Source organism: Pecten maximus, chromosome 13 (assembly GCF_902652985.1).
Source record: "Pecten maximus chromosome 13, xPecMax1.1, whole genome shotgun sequence".
NCBI lineage: Eukaryota > Metazoa > Mollusca > Bivalvia > Pectinida > Pectinidae > Pecten > Pecten maximus.
In genome coordinates, this window is record NC_047027.1 from 15,143,910 (window position 1) to 15,164,967 (window position 21,058).

The 21,058-nt window shown below is 37.4% G+C and overlaps 1 protein-coding gene across 2 annotated transcripts; it reads left to right on the forward strand.

Annotated features, from left to right (window-relative positions):
• Positions 1 to 174: 174 nt before the first annotated feature.
• LOC117341417 (proprotein convertase subtilisin/kexin type 7-like) lies at positions 175 to 20,857 on the forward strand. Of its 2 annotated transcripts, none has more exons than XM_033903266.1 (16): positions 175 to 217; positions 1,557 to 2,131; positions 3,282 to 3,378; positions 3,982 to 4,083; positions 5,877 to 6,063; positions 6,611 to 6,665; positions 7,388 to 7,526; positions 7,932 to 8,035; positions 8,383 to 8,550; positions 10,338 to 10,445; positions 10,700 to 10,805; positions 11,255 to 11,411; positions 12,076 to 12,170; positions 13,604 to 13,697; positions 18,375 to 18,489; positions 19,381 to 20,857. In XM_033903266.1, exons 2-16 carry the CDS (start codon positions 1,568 to 1,570, stop codon positions 19,870 to 19,872), a joined length of 2,583 nt encoding a protein of 860 aa, XP_033759157.1. In that variant the 5' UTR covers positions 175 to 217; positions 1,557 to 1,567; the 3' UTR covers positions 19,873 to 20,857. The 2 variants fall into 2 exon arrangements, with proteins under 2 accessions (XP_033759157.1, XP_033759158.1); XM_033903267.1 differs by lacking the exon at positions 175 to 217 and adding an exon at positions 371 to 575.
• Positions 20,858 to 21,058: the final 201 nt, after the last annotated feature.

Sequence of the window (21,058 nt, forward strand, 5' to 3'; positions counted from 1 at the left end):
TAATTAAGGTAAAATTGTATTAATAAACATTCAAATACAAAATAATTTTAAATTGCTCTCATTCATTTTTGTGTTTAACTCGTGGGCATTGAAAAGGAATTCAAGCGTCTGTGCGTAACCGCTACCATCGATAATCTCGGAGGCGGCGCTACCGGTCTTTACTTCCGCCTTGAACAGAAAGTAAACTGCAGTCAATGTACAACAGCTGCGACGTAAGGTAGACACGTCGATTTATTTGTTTCTTTTATGTAATGGCTGGAAATAGATACACGAAATCTTGGGGTTTATCACAGTAACATAACAGAGACCGTACTTTGTTAAGAATTATTCTTGAAAGACGATCGATACTTTAAAAATATTTTAACAATCACATAGTCAGCAGCAGACGAATTTCCTGGAATTAGGGCATTTCTCGCTGTCATTTGTCCGGATATGTGATCACTCCTCATCTCTATTACGACACTGTTTATTGGATCGATAACAACTAGATTGCAGTATTTCCGTGTGGTATGATTCTCCCAGAAGTCGAGTCCGCTTGAAATAGTGAAGCAGGTTAAGACCGAAGTTCCTTACAAGTAACATTGTTGAACATATTTCTACAGATTTTTTATATTTTCATTTTTATGACCCCTTCACAAATTTAAGGGCAAATTTCGACCCCAGTTTCCTCTCACAGAATAAGAAAACCAATCTATACATTACATGGGCTCCAAAGACATTGAGTGATTGGTCCACACCTGGATTTGCGCAAGTTGTAACTTACTCCTATAACATATAAGAGGCCGCTGGTCGGCTCTATTTCTATCGGATATGATTTTGCCGACTGCGACCTCTTATGGCGCCTTTCAAAAGTATCTCGCTGTGTAAAACCTCTAACATTGTTGGAGTAGTTGTAGTTGTGCCGGGGGCGTCTGTCGTGATCCTACTGGATAGCTAATTTAATATGTTCAGCTCTTATTTGTTATCACCAGACACACATGTATGTAATCTCCTTATATCAATGTCTGTGAGTATGATACTGTTGTAGCAGGCTGGGTTTTAATTTTAGATACTGTACATAGTTGTATGGTCGCCTTCTAGCTTCCGGCTAGGGGGAATTTCCCTTTAGCTCAGTCGGTAGAGCGGCGGACCAGTAAGCCGAGGGTCGCGGTTTCGATCCCGGCTGGCTGCACACTACTAATCCTTGAACTTTTACATTGGTGCCGCAGACCACTCCAAGTGAAAGCAAGAGGCTTCCTTGGAGACAGAACCTGGGTTGGTGTGTTCGGGGCGAACACGTTTGAAGGAGGGAGTAGTGTAGCAGGCCGGGTTTTAATTGTAGATACTGTACATAGTTGTACATAGTTGTATGGTCGCCTTCTAGCTTCCGGCTAGGGGGAATTTCCCTTTAGCTCAGTCGGTAGAGCGGCGGATCAGTAAGCCGAGGGTCGCGGGTTCGATCCCGGCTGGCTGCACATATATATATATATACACAATACTATCTTCGACAATATCAACAAATTATGAGAACATGCAACAGTTTGTTGAAACCATTATATCATCTTTTATTTTTTCAGAAAATGCAGATATGCACATACAGTTTTCCCGACATGGAAGGAACAGGCCGTTTATTCTAAGATGGATTCTAGTTGTTGCATTCATTATTGACATTTCACATTCTCTGGAATCTAAACAAATACCATTTCCTATCCACATAGAGAACTTTGAAGATACCTTGATATGGGCTGTGAAAATTGGCGATCCTTCTTTCAACAAATATGGATTACCAGACTTTGAAGAAGATAAGATTTTGCAACAGGAAGAAGATTTAAAACATATAGCTCATTCAGTTGCAAGTGACTTAGATGTACATAGCCTTGGTAGAGTTGGAGAGATACCAAATATTTTCTTGTTTGGTTTTTATTTTCCTGATGGTTCTGATAAATCTGTTGAATCATGGAAATTTGTTGATCTTCACAACCACCACAAAAATATCCTGAATGATGAGTTGATAAAGAAGGCTCAAGCTGATCTAGAAAAGAAATTTGATGGACATGAAAACATTGTGTGGTACAGTCGTCAAAAAATTGTATCCAGACAGAAGAGGAAAGTCAAGTTTAAAGACCCTAAATACAAGGAACAATGGCACCTGGTAATGATCACTTATATTTGATTTACACATAATTTCTGGTCATGTAATTTATTGATCATACATCTCAGTCTTACGTTTAGCATTTGTCGCTTTGTAAGAACAAATTCAAGCTTTCCTCAGCACTAAATACTGCCTTTTAAACCTTGCACAAAGCAGGCTGTTAAATGGAACCTGCCCAAAAATTCAGTTACAATATATCTTTTATGATTTTTGATGGTTTTCTATTATAAAAAATTGATATAAATGCTGATTTGCAAAGAATAGATACTCAATTGCTTAGGGTGTTTTTTATTATTCTCAAACATTTCTCTATAAATCAAAATCTTGTTTAGGGAACCAGCTGACCCATTTGCCAGATATGTATGTGAGGACTTTGTGACCTGGATAGTTTAACCCTGTACTATTAGACCTACCAGTATTACTGCAATTAACTTCTAAATGAATAATTTTCTGTATCGTTATTCTTAGAACTGAACTGAAAACTCTCTGTATGGTTATAGTTGATAACTTAATATTATGTTATGAGTTAAAATGTGTTGAACATCTTGCACTAGTTTGATGGTGAATAAGAAATATAATCATAATAGTTATATAACAATCATTTACAATAGTATTGTTTGGCATATCAACAATTAACACTTGTCAGATTGTATTAAACAGGCATCATTATATTTACATGTCATCCATGTTCCATTTATTTTGATAATTGTATTGTACATGTATATATAATAAGCCTATAATTGTTACATTCACAAAGGTTAAATTCTGTCTTTCTTTAATCAGTATGTGCTATATTTCTACCCATTTCCCTGTACGCTCATTTGAAAGAATAATATCGTCAAATCACAATCACTTCTGTGATTGTTATAGGTGGTAAGTAAATAACATATTATGATGGGTAAAATTAACATCTTGTACTTATTTAAATTTAGGAAATATAAACTAACTTGTTATAACTGCAACCATTGTCATTTTTCTTCAGTGTAGTGTAAGTGATAGTATTGTTTGGCATATACATATATATATAAAATGTATTACACAATACTGCATCTCTACCTTCCAAAGATAATTGAGTTACAAAACACATTACTATGATTACATATGTATTTATGATCAGTATTAGAAAGAAATGCCTTTGTGTGACTTGTAGGTAAACCATGTCTACCAGGCCATGGACATCAATGTGACCGGTGTTTGGAACAGAAATGTCACTGGAAAGGGTGTAACTGTGGCGGTGGTGGACGATGGTTGGTATATTATTAAACATCAATTTTCTGCTGCTCATTAAGGGAAGGGGCCATGTAAGCTCAGTCGGTTAGAGCACTGGCCACATGACCTTAGGTGAAGGTCCAAGGTAAATGGTTTGACATTTCATATCCTGCATCAGTTTCTGTTTCTCTGGAAGCTGAGAAACGGAATTGGTCTGTACTGTGTTGTGTCCTATAGGCAAGACCCTTAACCATATTTGTTCTCGATGGTATGGAACAGACCTTGGTGTATGTTGTTAAATGAACTAGCCACCAGCTACAACAAGGAGATTCCACCTAAAAATGACCTTGGCTGTTCACAGGGCAATAAACCCTACAATCAAACGAACAGCTAATTTAGGGATCATTTAAAATCAGTCATTGTGCAAAAATAATTATATGTGGAAATAGATATTTCTAATTGAAAAGAAAGTTATCAAAATACATCAGAAATTCAGTAAGACCTTGACATAGGTTAATTAGTTACTTTTCCACACTGTTTAGTGTTCACTAAGAATTACTGTACTGCAGGTAAAACAAATAATACCCTATCAGCTAGAGAAAGCTTTTTAATTTATTTTTTTGCTTCGCTGATTTTGATAGGTCTAGAATGGACCAATCCTGACCTACAAGACAACTACAATGCAGCAGGAAGTTGGGATTTGAACTCTGATGACTCTGATCCGATGCCAAACAGTCGACTAGGTATGGTTGATGATTAAATTAAGGAAGATTCTAGATAGAATTCATCCAACACGAAGGTTATCATAAATAAATAAATTAAAACGTGGATATCTAGAAAGGAAGGCTGGTAAATCAAACTGTCTAAATGATTAGAAGACGAGATACATTTGTAAGAGTAATGAAAAATACCCTGCCTGACCTGTGGCGTAAACCAGCGACCTCTCGTTCTCAAGGCAAACATCCTACCACTATCCCAAGTGAAATTTCCTTTAGTCTGAGCAAGTAAGGTGACCTGATACGCTCTACTTTTACACTTTAACCTGTGTACAGTGGTCATTGAAGGATTTTAAAGAACATGAAATACATATATGTACATGTGAAAATTCTGAATGGGTGCTCACAAAAGTAAGAATTTTAGTGTGTAATTTAAGTTTAAATGTTTGGCACAGATGTGAAATTGCTTTGAATCTGGAGCCAGAATTAAGTTACTTAAATATCATACAGTAGTCTCCCTTGTTTAGTTGTCATCCATTAAACTATCGGCCCTATTCAAGTGTCGAGGAATGTATAATCTGATGTTCTGACAGATCCGAACATGGGCTGAAAGATCAAACTACGATGAATAATTTCTTTTTATTGCTTTTATTAACTCCTAATCTAGAGCCATGTGAGATGTATCTGCAGCCATATTTGATCTGATAAAATAATCACAGAGGTATTATTTCCCTTATTGAGTTGATAGACAGGACCAAAAGATTCAAACTTGGAAGTGATTGAGGTAATCCAGTAATACTGTAACCTGTATTGAAAATGTGAACTTCATTTAATTTGCGATTGCAAAACTAGATATATCAACTTATATTAATTACGCTTGTTGGTGTAGATGGGAGCATGAGGGGTCTGACTGTGGGAGGAAAGCCGAGTACCTGGGGAAAATCCACATAGTTTAGCAGGTGACCCCAATAGCCATACCTTTTCACGTTCGATTGGGGAATCGAACCCTGGCCTCCTAGGTGAAAGGCAAGTGTGTTACCACTGTGCCACCTGACCATCCTGTATTAGAGTGACAGACCTGGAGATTATAACATATTATAGACCAGGGTTAATTATCGTCATATTTGACTCCTAAGGTGTCAACTCAGATGTATCTTATTGGTAAAATGATACCTTGAACACATTGGTCTCATCATCAGGTAGACCCTCCTTTCTCGGGCGTCTCTGGAGGTATACAGACTGGGTTGATGAGGCCCATCTACTGCCTGATCAAATCTCTTTATATTGTCGCAAATTGTGCTGGATACTTTTGTAACATCATCAATTATCCTGCTCCTTTATTTCTGGTAGATATGGCTGGCTGTGTGTCTCTTGTTTTGTACTGTATGTATACAGAAATGTTGGTTTGTACTGTATGTATACAGAATTGTTGGTTTGTACTGTATGTATACAGAAATGTTGGTTCGTACTCTATGTGTACAGAATTGTTGGTTTGTACTGTATCTACAGAATTGTTGATTTGTACTGTATGTGTACAGAAATGTTGGTTTGTACTGTATGTGTACAGAATTGTTGGTTTGTACTGTATGTGTACAGAAATGTTGGTTTGTACTGTATGTATACAGAAATGTTGGTTTGTACTGTATGTGTACAGAATTGTTGGTTTGTACTGTATGTATACAGAAATGTTGTTTTGTACTGTATGTGTACAGAAATGTTGGTTTGTACTGTATGTGTACAGAATTGTTGGTTTGTACTGTATATGTACAGAATTGTTGGTTTGTACTGTATGTGTACAGAAATGTTGTTCTGTGTTGAAGAATCTAACCACCATGGAACAAGATGTGCCGGAGAGATTGCGGCCGTGAGGAATTCCATCTGTGGAGTTGGTGTGGCCTACGATGCCAAAGTGTCAGGATTACGAGTCCTTGACGGACCGATGACTGACAGCCTGGAGGCTTCGGCGTTTAACAAAAACATGCAGATAAATGATGTGTATAGCTGCAGGTAAAGAGTAATCATTTCTTGTAACATTAACTTTCATTTTGTCCGCCTTCAGAAAACTGAGTTGTAACACTGCTATCAAAAACTTAAGATTAGATGCAGATTTAAAAATCAGAGGAACATGATTAGAAAAATTAAAAAGATAAATGTTAACTGGTCAAAATAATCAAATATAGTTTATTCATATTTAATTAATTATAAAATTGGAGATGCTGGTTTTCTAAATTTAAGAATTGAAATAAAATCTCAGAATTTTCAACTTTACACATACGTATCCTGGGTATATTGTATGGAAATAATTATTTGTGTCTGTATTATCTTGGATAGACTTCAAGTTATTCTGGGTAACAAAGCATTTGTAGTGACTGTAAGTTACCTAACAATTTCAGAACCACTTAAAAATGTCCAAAGAACTTCATATACACAGTGTTCTCATGCCATAAATTCAACTACCTAATTCACCATTATACCACATTATTGCAAAAATAACTGAGCGCAAAGCACACCTGTAAATACAACTTCATCTGTATGTGAAATTTTTGGTTTGCAGTTGGGGCCCTGACGACGATGGTAAAACAGTTGATGGACCTCACCTCCTGGCACAGGTGAGATCTGTCTATATCATGTTTGTCTAGCTTGAAACAATGTCGCGAAAGCAAGACTGTGTTGTTGCTTTACACCTGTGGTAGTGACGTCAACACTTAAAAGTTTTGCTTTTAGATCCGTTTCTCTGAAAGTGTAATTCCAACTTGAACCAAACTCTGGTGTATATATATATATTGTTAGATCACATAGTGGACAGCTCAACAAAGCCTTCATTTATGGAATATCATTCGGAAATTATTAACTCAATATTAACATATTTCAGTGATGAATACAGAGTGCTTCCATACTATTATGTTGAGGTTGTTTGGTTGTTTTTGGAGGGAAAAAAATGAAATTTTAGAGAATTTTGGAGTTCACTTAAAACTTTCTACAAAGCGTGTTTGACATTTTTTAGAAATGATAATTTTATGTTAAAGCTTTTGTTCTAAGATTTATCTTCATCTCAGCCCATTTCAAATCCACCCCACCCAAGCACTTCCAGGTTATCAAATTCCTCAGAAAACATCATTCCACATTTACAAACTGAGTTCTCATAGTCAGGAAAACAATTTGACTAGGAACAGTTTATCATGAATCCACATTTTTCATTTTGAATAACACAAAACACTTGACACTTCTGCAATATGAGATTCCATGTAAATTTTGTGTTGTTGGTTAATCTCAAGACACAAACATCAGCTTTGTAATTGTACTGTATGTATAATATATATATATGTTGCAGGCTGCTATGAGGTATGGAATCAACTATGGGCGTGGCGGTTACGGAAATATATATGTCGTTGCTAGTGGTAATGGGGGTCGCTTTCAGGACAACTGTAATTATGATGGCTATGCAAATTCCCTCTACACTGTTACCATAGGTACGTACATTGTTGATAGATAAACTGTTAATGACATAGCTAATTTGACATCATTGATTAATTTTAATCCTATTAATCAGTAAGAATTTTGTATCGTATAAAATTTCACGTTTTTATTATATTATAAGTAATACTACCCTTAAGCAGTACATAGGTACACTGGTAAAATTCTTTCATGTGAATTTTTTCATGTGAATATCATGTGAAAAAAATTGAAATGAAATTATGTGAAAGTTTAAAAAAAAAATCACATGAATTTCAGGTGAAGGAATTTTGTCTGTGTATCAGGTATAAGCTGCTCCTTCTCATGGACTAAAATAATGCTAGTCTCCATCCCACACAGGGAGAGTTGACGATTATATGCATAACTATAGTGACCAAACACTACTGTTTCAATATTTACAGGAGCTGTGGATGAGACGGGTCATATGCCGTTTTACGCAGAAGAATGTGCGTCCATGTTGGCTGTCACTTTCAGCAGTGGTAGTTCTTTCTCACAGAGAAGTATAGTGAGTTCTTAGTTGAAATTTCAGCCAGAGAGACATTTTTCCTTGCAATTGATAAAACACACATATATAAATATAATTAATTTTTGTTTTAAAATCTGTTGTTAAAACCAACATGTTTTGAGCAGTAATCTTATTTTAGTGATTTTTGCAAATTGTGATTGAACTAATTGTATTTATATATACAAGTCATATGAAAAGGTCAATATCTAATACCTGTTTCTTTGTAAACTTAAGCATTATCTTTAAAATGAGATTGAAACAGTTTGACAAAGTAAATGGAAAAGTTTACAGAATTCTTAATTTGGTTGTTTTTAACCTTATCTCTCATTGGTTTATTTCTAAATAAGGTGACCACTGATTGGACAAAGCATGGTGGTAACGGCTGTACGAGCCGCCACACGGGTACAAGTGCAGCTGCCCCTTTGGCTGCGGGGATGATAGCGCTGATGTTACAAGTCCGGCCATGCCTCACCTGGAGGGATATACAATACATTATAGCCATGACTGCCCAAAAGGTATATTGTGTGGTTTTTATTTGGGCTTTATTTCCTAATCACTCATCATACCACTGAACAACAGTGTTAATTGGAAATAGTTTAATACTTAGAAATAGTTTAATACTTAGAAATAGTTTAATACTTAGATATAGTTTAATCACGACGTCAATCAGGAATAGGTCAGTGTGGATTGTACATATTTTTATATGGTCTCTGTCACTCAGCTGATGGAGCGGGTCAGTGTGGCTTGTACATAGTGTTAGATACAGTCTCTGTCACTCAGCTGATGGAGCGGGTCAGTGTGGCTTGTACATAGTGTTAAATACAGTCTCTGTCACTCAGCTGATGGAGCGGGTCAGTGTGACTTGTACATAGTGTTAAATACAGTCTCTGTCCCTCAGCTGATGGAGCGGGTCAGTGTGACTTGTCATAGTGTTGAATATGGTATCTGTCACTCAGCTGATGGAGCAGGTCAGTGTGACTTGTACATATTTTTATATATTTACCATTGTATGGCACTGCCACTATATAACCCTACCAATTCAGTTGCGAGTTCACCAGCTTATGAACTGCCAACTGAAATTTGAATTTGAAAATTTCAAAAAAAAATCGCACGACAATAACAAAATCGCAGATGGTAAATATAAGCATTGAACGGCTTTCAGTTGGCATTCATAGTCAATATGAATGCCAACTGGACAGAGGCAAATTCCATGAAGCATGCTAGCGCTTCATGTTGAATTTGCCTCTGTCCAGTTGGCATTCATATTGACTATGAATGCCAACTGAAAGCCGTTCAATGCTTAAATGGTCTCTGTCACTCAGCTGATAGAGTGGGTCAGTGTGACTTGTCATAGTGTTAAACATGGTCTTTGTCTCTCAGCTGATTGAGTGTGTCAGTGTGACTTGTACATAGTGTTAAATATGGTCTCTGTCTCTCAGCTGATTGAGTGTGTCAGTGTGACTTGTACATAGTATTAAATATGGTCTCTGTCTCTCAGCTGATTGAGTGTGTCAGTATGTCATGTATAAAGAGATAAATATGGTCTCTGTCACTCAGCTGATGGAGCGGGTCAGTGTGACTTGTACATAGTGTTAAATACAGTCTCTGTCACTCAGCTGATGGAGTGGGTCAGTGTGACTTGTACATAGTGTAAAATATGGTCTCTGTCTCTCAGCTGATTGAGTGTGTCAGTGTGACTTGTACATAGTGTAAAATATGGTCTCTGTCTCTCAGCTGATTGAGTGTGTCAGTGTGACTTGTACATAGTGTTAAATATGGTCTCTGTCTCTCAGCTGATTGAGTGTGTCAGTGTGACTTGTACATAGTGTAAAATATGGTCTCTGTCTCTCAGCTGATTGAGTGTGACAGTGTGACTTGTACATAGTGTTAAATATGGTCTTTGTCTCTCAGCTGATTGAGTGTGTCAGTGTGACTTGTACATAGTGTAAAATATGGTCTCTGTCTCTCAGCTGATTGAGTGTGTCAGTGTGACTTGTACATAGTGTAAAATATGGTCTCTGTCTCTCAGCTGATTGAGTGTGTCAGTGTGACTTGTACATAGTGTAAAATATGGTCTCTGTCTCTCAGCTGATTGAGTGTGTCAGTATGTCATGTATAAAGAGTTAAATATGGTCTCTGTCATTCAGCTGATGGAGCGAGTCTATGGAATTTTTGTGGGGATTTCCATGAATGCAAATACACATTGTTGTCAGAAGATCAACAAGGTTTATTTAACTTATGTTTATAAAAAATGAAATCATGGAAATGTGAACCATATATTAATAATACTTATCAATTTAAGGTGGATGTAAACTTGGCAGACTGGCAGAGGAATGGAGCAGGTCTCTTCCACAGTCACAAACATGGCTTTGGGCTAATGAAGGCATGGCGACTCGTCAACGCAGCCAAGGTGAGTGAGGCCTCTCAGGTGGGATAAGGAGCCTTGACTCAGTTGGTGAATATCTGTAGTTGATGCAGTTCTACCTAAAGTTTGAAGGAGGATGCATAGAAATAACCAACGTACCACTTACACCATAAGACATTATGTATTTTTTGTGGTTTTATTTAATCATGGAAATTAAGAGAAAAAAAAAAGAACTCGGCTGATCTTCATGATAACAACCATACTGATAAGATCTGTCTTTACTTCTAATGATATTTCAGATCTGGACAATGGTTTCCTGGTTGACAGCTTATTCTCATGAAAGTGGAAAGATCCGGAAGGAAATCCCCAAGTCCATGTCAAGTCCTCTCATTGTCTTCTATAACGGTAAAGATACAAAACCTCGCCTCCCTCATACAAAAAACAACAAACAGTTTCAGAAATCGCTCAGTTTACATCAGTATCCTGTCCTCTTAGTGATTTCTATAGTTCAAAGATTCTAACCTCGCATCAATACATTCAGTATGTCAAAGGACAACTTCAATGTTGAAAGGAAAACTTTTCAAACAGCAGTATGAAGTTTTGAGTCATGTCATGATTCAATCGTTAATGACATTACTAGCAAGCTATCATTTAGGGACAATATACTTATATAGGTGACAGGAGAGAGGGACATCTTGGTTTTAATTGGTATATTTATTTGTAAATGGGAAAAATGAAGGTTCATACTATCAAAAATAGGGAGACTTGTGTCAAATTTTTAAAAATTTCTCAGGGCTTATTAAGCTTTGTTAAACTTAAATTGTTTTGGTTAAATTTATTGAATTCTATTTTAGTGACTGAAGGTGATATTGGAGGATTTGACCTCTTGACCTTGGAGCATGTGCAGGTTACATTGTCTCTCGAACATCCATACCGCGGATATCTTGAAATCCAATTAGCTTGTCCCAGCGGTACCAAGTCTGTTATAGGGGCTCCTCGAAGGCTGGATAAGTAAGTACTACCCAGCGGTACCAAGTCTGTTATAGGGGCTCCCCGAAGGCTGGATAAGTAAGTACTACCCAGCGGTACTAAGTCTGTTATAGGGGCTCCTCAAAGGGTGGATAAGTAAGTACTACCCAGCGGTACCAAGTCTGTTATAGGGGCCCCCCTGAAGGCTGGATAAGTAAGTACTACCCAGCGGTACTAAGTCTGTTATAGGGGCTCCCCGAAGGCTGGATAAGTAAGTACTACCCAGCGGTACTAAGTCTGTTATAGGGGCTCCCCGAAGGCTGGATAAGTAAGTACTACCCAGCAGTACCAATTCTGTTATAGGGGCTCCTCGAAGGCTGGATAAGTAAGTACTACTGATGGGTTATAGGGAGTCTTTAAAAACTGAGAATAATGATGTACTGAAAGGTTTGTCATGGGAAGTCCTTGTGAACTCAATTCAGTAGTAGCCATGACAACCCTAATGGTAATCACTGTTATTCATTTTTTAGATATCACAATGAAAATACCTATAATACCACATAATTAATTCTAAAGTCTTAACTTTTTCTGAATAAAAGATAATATTGGAAATCATTTACAAAATCATTTTTGTTATGACATCAAATGTATTTTTCTTTAAATATCTGACAGCGAGATTTCATACCTTTATCTGAATATTTTTCAGTTCCACCAAGGGATTTTCTGGGTGGACGTTCAGTACTGTCCGTTGCTGGGGAGAAAAGCCGGTAGGAACCTGGAAACTGACTGTTATAGATACAGGTATAACTTTCTGATGCAGATATATTTCATAATTAAACGATGAGAGATCAACTCTCACACCATTAACTATATAGGACTTGTAAAGATGATACAGTGCCAATAGTGTAAACACTGCTTGTCACAAAAATGCTTAAAATGGCCCCTATAGTATAGAAATATATCTAATTAACCCTAACCTAACACATGTTGGTGTTGCTGTTATTTTGTTAACAAGTTACTTAAGAAATAATTAACGATGATTTGTGTATTGTTGCAGGATATACAACGAGGACAAGGATATTTTGCAATTAAATTAATAACGAAGGCCGCAGGCCTGAGTTATTAATTAAAATTGCAAAATATCTGAGTCCTAATAGAAAAACGGCAACGAAGCCCCGGGAAATGTGTCGCTGCATGGCTGTTACAATTCACAAGAAATGATAAGGCGCGCGTGCTAATTAATATTCAAAAGCTGACGTCAATTCCAAGCCATTTCGATAACTTTCGGGGATGTCGGCAAGCAATTCCTGTAGAAATGCTCTCCAAAGGTTGCCTGTGGAAATAGACCTTACAACATACTGTTAAGCAAAGTCTGCTCTGGGTGGATAGAAATTAACAATCAGCTAAATTTCTCCGTTGTAAAATACACGGTCTCCGACGTTCAAACGTTTTGGCGCCGCCATGTTTGTTTACAAATGCACGATTTCGGAGGGGAAAGATTGTAACAGCCGTGACTCACGAGCGTGTATAATTGACATGAGCGTGTATTATTGGAAAATAATACATTGTTTTAAACCAATCAAAACTGTCGTTGCATAGCAAACATGGTAGAATTGAAAATTGTACATGAAGTTGTTATTCCTGACACTTGATCTATGGTATCTGAGTTCAGGGTTCAGAGTCACACATTGTTGACCTCATTAGTGAAAAAGAATTGTATTCTAGGGACAAAATGGAAATAGGAGTACTGCAGTGTTTTGTATTCTGAACTATGTACCATATCTATCCAATAATAAACCCATGCCTAGTAATACCATATTTATCCACAAATTAGCCCCCTTCTTAATTTTTGCAGTGTCATCTATTTTATATATTTAATAAACATAATATATATATATTTGGTATATTTATATTTGATATAATCTTAGCTTATAATGGTTCACAAATAACCCCTCATAGAACTTTAATGCTGAACTTTTACACAAGTGAAGTTGGTTTATTTGAGGATTAATATTGTAAACCCACAATGACTAGTGTAATTTTACCCACCCTGTTGAGGCGGTTTGGTTATAATATGATATTAATCAATTTGTTTGCCCATTTGTGTAAAGTTTGTGTAGATGTGCTGGTCAATGCTCAAGAAAAAATCTTTTCCTGAAATCTTAAGCTTTACCTGATGGGTAGCAAAATTGAAAGTTAAAGGTTAATTTTCTATTGAAAATACATTTTAACAGATCCAGGCGACCATGGCAAAGGATACCTAACAGAGTGGAAACTGAAGTTATATGGTAGTCCCATGACACAAGAGGAGTTCCAGGAACGTAAGAAGTGAGTCATTTACATTGTCAGTCATATGGGATGACACATTCTCTGCAATGAGATCAGACATTCAGATCAAGTAATTAAAGTATGAACGTAAGATTTCTCTGGGGTTTGATGAATCTAAATGCTACTTCAGTCAGACAATAGCGACATAGATCTCCGGAGACCACTGTAGACAGCATCATCAGGTGGATACCAAGTGTCATCGGCCGTTAGACCACTGTAGACAGCATCATCAGGTGGATACCAACTGTCATCGGCCGTTAGACCACTGTAGACAGCATCATCAGGTGGATACCAAGTGTCATCGGCTGTTAGACCACTGTAGACAGCATCATCAGGTGGATACCAAGTGTCATTCATCAGGTGGATACCAAGTGTCATCGGCTGTTAGACCACTGTAGACAGCATCATCAGGTGGATACCAACTGTCATCGGCTGTTAGACCACTGTAGACAGCATCATCAGGTGGATACCAAGTGTCATCGGCTGTTAGACCACTGTAGACAGCATCATCAGGTGGATACCAAGTGTCATCGGCCGTTTCATCCCTATTTCCACGATGTCCTCTAATTTTACTTGGTTTCAAATCTGTATTCCACATATAGCACTGGGCAGTCTCCCCAAGTTACAGCTAATGGTTGTACTTACTCTGTTATCGGAGAACACATGGGGAAAACATCCCACAATGCTCTGACTGGAAAACATCCCACAATACTCTCACAGGAAAACATCCCACAATGCTCTCACTGGAAAACATCCCACAATGCTCTCACTGGAAAACATCCCACAATACTCTGACTGGAAATTATTCCACAATACTCTCACTGGAAAACATCCCATAATACTCTCACTGGAAAACATCCCACAATACTCTCACTGGAAAACATCCCACAATGCTCTCACTGGAAAACATCCCACAATACTCTCACTGGAAAACAGCCCACAATACTCTGACTGGAAAACATCCCACAATGCTCTGACTGGAAAACATCCCACAATACTCTCACTTGAAAACATCCCACAATGCTCTCACTGGAAAACATTCCACAATGCTCTCACTGGAAAACAGCACACAATATTCTCACTGGAAAACATCACACAATTTTCTCACTGGAAAACATCCCACAATACTCTCACTGGAAAACATCCCATAATACTCTCACTGGAAAACATCCCACAATGCTCTGACTGGAAAACATCCCACAATACTCTCACTTGAAAACATCCCACAATGCTCTGACTGGAAAACATTCCACAATGCTCTCACTGGAAAACAGCACACAATACTCTCACTGGAAAACATCCCACAATGCTCTGACTGGAAAACATCCCACAATATTCTCACTGGAAAACATCACATAATACTCTGACTGGAAAACATTCCACAATTCTCTCACTGGAAAACATCCCACAATACTCTCACTGGAAAACATCACAATACTCTCACTGGAAAACATCCCACAATACTCTCACTGGAAAACATCCCAAAATACTCTCACTGGAAAACATCCCACAATACTCTCACAGGAAAACATCACACAATACTCTCACTGGAAAACATCACACAATACTCTCACTGGAAAACATCAAACAATACTCCCACTGGAAAATATCCCACAATACTCTCACTGGAAAACATCCCACAATACTCTCACTGGAAAACATCCCACAATACTCTCACTGGAAAACATCCCACAATGCTCTTACTGGAAATTATTCCACAATGCTCTCACTGGAAAACATTCCACAATGCTCTCACTGGAAAACATTCCACAATACTCTCACTGGAAATTATTCCACAATGCTCTCACTGGAAAACATTCCACAATACTCTGACTGGAAAACATCACAATATTCTCACTGGAAAACATCCCATAATACTCTCACTGGAAAACATGCCACAATACTCTCACTGGAAAACATCCAACAATGCTCTCACTGGAAAACATCCCACAATGCTCTCACTGGAAAACATCCCACAATGCTCTCACTGGAAAACATTCCACAATGCTCTGACTGGAAAACAGCACACAATATTCTCACTGGAAAACATCACACAATTTTCTCACTGGAAAACATCCCACAATGCTCTTACTGGAAATTATTCCACAATGCTCTCACTGGAAAACATTCCACAATGCTCTCACTGGAAAGCATTCCACAATACTCTCACTGGAAATTATTCCACAATGCTCTCACTGGAAAACATCCCACAATACTCTCACTGGAAAACATCACAATACTCTCACTGGAAAACATCCCACAATACTCTCACTGGAAAACATCCCAAAATACTCTCACTGGAAAACATCCCACAATACTCTCACAGGAAAACATCACACAATACTCTCACTGGAAAACATCACACAATACTCTCACTGGAAAACATCAAACAATACTCCCACTGGAAAATATCCCACAATACTCTCACTGGAAAACATCCCACAATACTCTCACTGGAAAACATCCCACAATACTCTCACTGGAAAACATCCCACAATACTCTCACAGGAAAACATCCCACAATACTCTCACTGGAAAACATTCCACAATGCTCTTACTGGAAATTATTCCACAATCCTCTCACTGGAAAACATTCCACAATGCTCTCACTGGAAAACATTCCACAATACTCTCACTGGAAATTATTCCACAATGCTCTCACTGGAAAACATTCCACAATACTCTGACTGGAAAACATCACAATACTCTCACTGGAAAACATGCCATAATACTCTCACTGGAAAACATGCCACAATACTCTCACTGGAAAACATCCAACAATGCTCTCACTGGAAAACATCCCACAATGCTCTCACTGGAAAACATCCCACAATGCTCTGACTGGAAAACATTCCACAATGCTCTGACTGGAAAACAGCACACAATATTCTCACTGGAAAACATCACACAATTTTCTCACTGGAAAACATCCCACAATACTCTCACTGGAAAACATCCCACAATGCTCTGACTGGAAAACATCCCACAATATTCTCACTGGAAAACATCCCATAATACTCTGACTGGAAAACATTCCACAATACTCTCACTGGAAAACATCCCACAATACTCTCACTGGAAAACATCCCACAATGCTCTTACTGGAAATTATTCCACAATGCTCTCACTGGAAAACATTCCACAATGCTCTCACTGGAAAACATTCCACAATACTCTCACTGGAAAACATCCCACAATACTCTCACTGGAAAACATCCCACAATACTCTCACTGGAAAACATCCCACAATACTCTCACAGGAAAACATCCACAATACTCTCACTGGAATACATCCCACAATACTCTCACTGGAAAACATCCCACAATGCTCTTACTGGAAATTATTCCACAATGCTTTCACTGGAAAACATTCCACAATGCTCTCACTGGAAAACATTCCACAATACTCTCACTGGAAATTATTCCTCAATGCTCTCACTGGAAAACATTCCACAATGCTCTCACTGGAAAACATTCCACAATACTCTCACTGGAAATTATTCCACAATGCTCTCACTGGAAAACATTCCACAATGCTCTCACTGGAAAACATCCCACAATGCTCTCACTGGAAAACATCCCACAATACTCTCACTTGAAAACATCCCACAATGCTCTGACTGGAAAACATTCCACAATGCTCTCACTGGAAAACAGCACACAATACTCTCACTGGAAAACATCCCACAATACTCTCACTTGAAAACAGCCCACAATACTCTCACTGGAAAACATCCCACAATACGCTCACTGGAAAACAGCCCACAATACTCTGACTGGAAAACATCCCACAATACTCTCACTGGAAAACATCCCACAATGCTCTCACTGGAAAACATCCCACGATACTCTCACTGGAAAACATCACAATACTCTCACTGGAAAACATCCCACAATACTCTCACTGGAAAACATCCCAAAATACTCTCACTGGAAAACATCCCACAATACTCTCACAGGAAAACATCACACAATACTCTCACTGGAAAACATCACACAATACTCTCACTGGAAAACATCAAACAATACTCCCAATGGAAAATATCCCACAATACTCTCACTGGAAAACATCCCACAATACTCTCACTGGAAAACATCCCACAATACTCTCACTGGAAAACATCCCACAATACTCTCACAGGAAAACATCCCACAATACTCTCACTGGAATACATCCCACAATACTCTCACTGGAAAACATCCCACAATGCTCTTACTGGAAATTATTCCACAATGCTTTCACTGGAAAACATTCCACAATGCTCTCACTGGAAAACATTCCACAATACTCTCACTGGAAATTATTCCACAATGCTCTCACTGGAAAACATTCCACAATGCTCTCACTGGAAAACATGCCACAATACTCTCACTGGAAAACATGCCACAATACTCTCACTGGAAATTATTCCACAATGCTCTGAATGGAAAACATTCCACAATGCTCTCATTGGAAAAAATTCCACAATACTCTCACTGGAAAACTGCCTTCACTAGTACTGTGGACAGGGCAGACACAGCCTTAAAGAGTTTCAGAAGGTGTAATGTTGTATTGTTGTAGAATTTTCACACATTTAGTTTGTTTAACCTTTGTTATTAAGTAGAAACTTAAAGAGCCATGAGATGAATCTTTGGTTTTTGTAGAAAGTGGTGAAATGTATACGTTTTGTTTTGTAGAGCGGTTCACAAAGCCATGAGTGGGGAGTATTTAAATGACACCTACAGTCTGCCATGTGGAGAGCCTCCTGTCAAAGCCAGACCGGACGCACCAATGTCAGAAAAAACTCTTAAGGTAATAAAAATCTTATGATTTGTTCAGCATTGTTCTTCTACTACTCCTGTCATACTTGTCTGTAGGGCAAAAACCAATGTTTGAGACAATTAAAGGTAAAATGATGGAAAGTTACATTTAAAAACAATGACAAAGGAAGGAACAAGCTTAGTCATGAACAACATTGGATTTCTGATTAAAATATGTTTTAAAGGTTTTCATCAGGATAGAATTTACAAATAATGAAAAAAAGTAGTTTAATTGCAACAAAAAAAAAGATATGAAAGAATAAACATTTTTCGATGGACATTCAATTTTTAGCCAACCATCATTATCAGATTTAGAGGGGGGGGGGGGGGGGGGGGGAGTCTGTCCAAATCACTCTCTGTCTATGGTTTTCCATAAACAATCCTTGTGGCCGCTATTTCTCATTAAGTATTTGATTCCCCTTGGTCTCTAGTTGTGCACATTGAATTTTGAAACTGTTCAGAATCAAATTTGCTGACAGATGGCCATTTTAAATTTTGACAGGTTAAAGTTTGTCACATTGCCATTTCTCAGAAAGTACTGTACAAATCTTTTTCAAAGATCATATACATGTAAACGTTGTAGTTTTCCCTTGGTCCTTAGATTTATTTATTTTTCAAATATATAATATTTTTTACTGTCCATCATGAAAATTTTTTTGTGTCATATGAATATTAATTTAAAATATGATAAATACAAATCTTAAATTCATGCTGTTGATTATGACTAAAATCGGATCTAAACATTTAACATCAATTGATTAGAAAATAGATTGTTATTTTCATAATCATTGGTATATTAATATGTATAGTAATACATTATTCCTTGTGTTTTAGATCCAATTCCACAGCCCATATATTATGCATAATCAATAATTGTTTACAGATCCTGGCGTTGGTTAGTGCGTTCTGTCTCGTCATGGCCATATACGAGAGTATGGAATATGCCCTCTGTTACAAGGAGGAAAAACAGGAGCAATTACGGCGTAAAAATCTCAAGAAAGATGCAAATCGTTTGGCAAACAGACACAGGATTGGAGATCATGATTCGTCAGAAACACGAGCTCTATTACAAGAGGAAGAGGAAATCCCATTGGATATTATATCATCCAATCAAAATAATTCATCAACATCATCTATTCATAATAATTCAAACCCAAGCCTTGACACAAGTTGGAACAGTTTTTCTGAGAGTGACTTACAACGAATGCCAGACCTCGGCGATGAGGAAGAGGAGGTCGTCTACTCACAACAACGTACAGATATGGGCATATTGGGTGAAAGACAAGTTAGAAATACTCGTGTATATGCAAGCATGACCAATCAGAGCGCTGCCATTTTAACCAATCACAACACAGAATCCAGACACAACAGATAAACTTTGTTAATGATAACCAATCACAACACATAACCAATCACAACACATAACCAATCACAACACATAACCAGTCACAACACATAACCAGTCACAACACATAACCAATCACAACACATAACCAGTCACAACACATAACCAGTCACAACCCATAACCTATCACAACACATAACCAGTCACAACACATAACCAATCACAACACATAACCAATCACAACACATAACCAATCACAACACATAACCAGTCACAACACATAACCAGTCACAACACATAACCTATCACAACACATAACCTATCACAACACATAACCAGTCACAACACATAACCAGTCACAACACATAACCAATCACAACACATAACCAATCACAACACATAACCAGTCACAACACATAACCAATCACAACACATAACCAATCACAACACATAACCAGTTAACCAGTCACAACACATAACCAGTCAACCAGTCACAACACATAACCAATCACAACACATAACGTATCACAACACATAACCAATCACAACACATAACCAATCACAACACATAACGTATCACAACACATAACCAATCACAACACATAACCAATCACAACACATAACCAATCACAACACATAACCAGTCACAACACATAACCAGTCACAACACATAACCAGTCACAACACATAACCAATCACAACACATAACCAGTCACAACACATAACCAGTCACAACACATAACCAATCAAAATACAGAATCCAGACACAACAGATATACTGTGTTTATGATAACCTATCACCAATTTTTATTTGCTGTCTTGTATACTTTTACTGATGTATCCTTTATGAACTTTTTTTTAAATCAGTTGTCTTCCAATATCTTCTGAAACAAGTTTTCAACGAATCACAAAAGAAATGTCAACCTATTAATGTTGAATTACACATTTTTCCAAATTAGATTTAACTATTTGATCTTGATTTGACCCTGAAAACATTTGATTTTCTATGAACACTGAATATTATTAGAGAAGATTTGTTAGGTTTACTGTTATTCTGTTGATTAAAATATGATAATGTAACTTAAATATGATAATGTAACTTAAAATGATAATGTAACTTAAATATGATAATGTAACTTAAAATTATTTCTGTTTTCAAAATTCAGAGATACCACTATTGTTACTAATGATATTGCTGTATCATGTGACCAATGGT

What these genes read in the sequence shown, in the direction of transcription:
- LOC117341417 (XM_033903266.1), top strand. Translation starts at nt 1,568, where the DNA reads ATGCACATACAGTTTTCCCGACATGGAAGGAACAGGCCGTTTATTCTA. An exon ending in GATGCCAAACAGTCGACTAG is followed by an intron (nt 4,084 to 5,876) that starts GTATGGTTGATG and finishes TCTGTGTTGAAG; the next exon opens with AATCTAACCACCATGGAACA. An exon ending in GCTCCTCGAAGGCTGGATAA is followed by an intron (nt 11,412 to 12,075) that starts GTAAGTACTACC and finishes AATATTTTTCAG; the next exon opens with TTCCACCAAGGGATTTTCTG.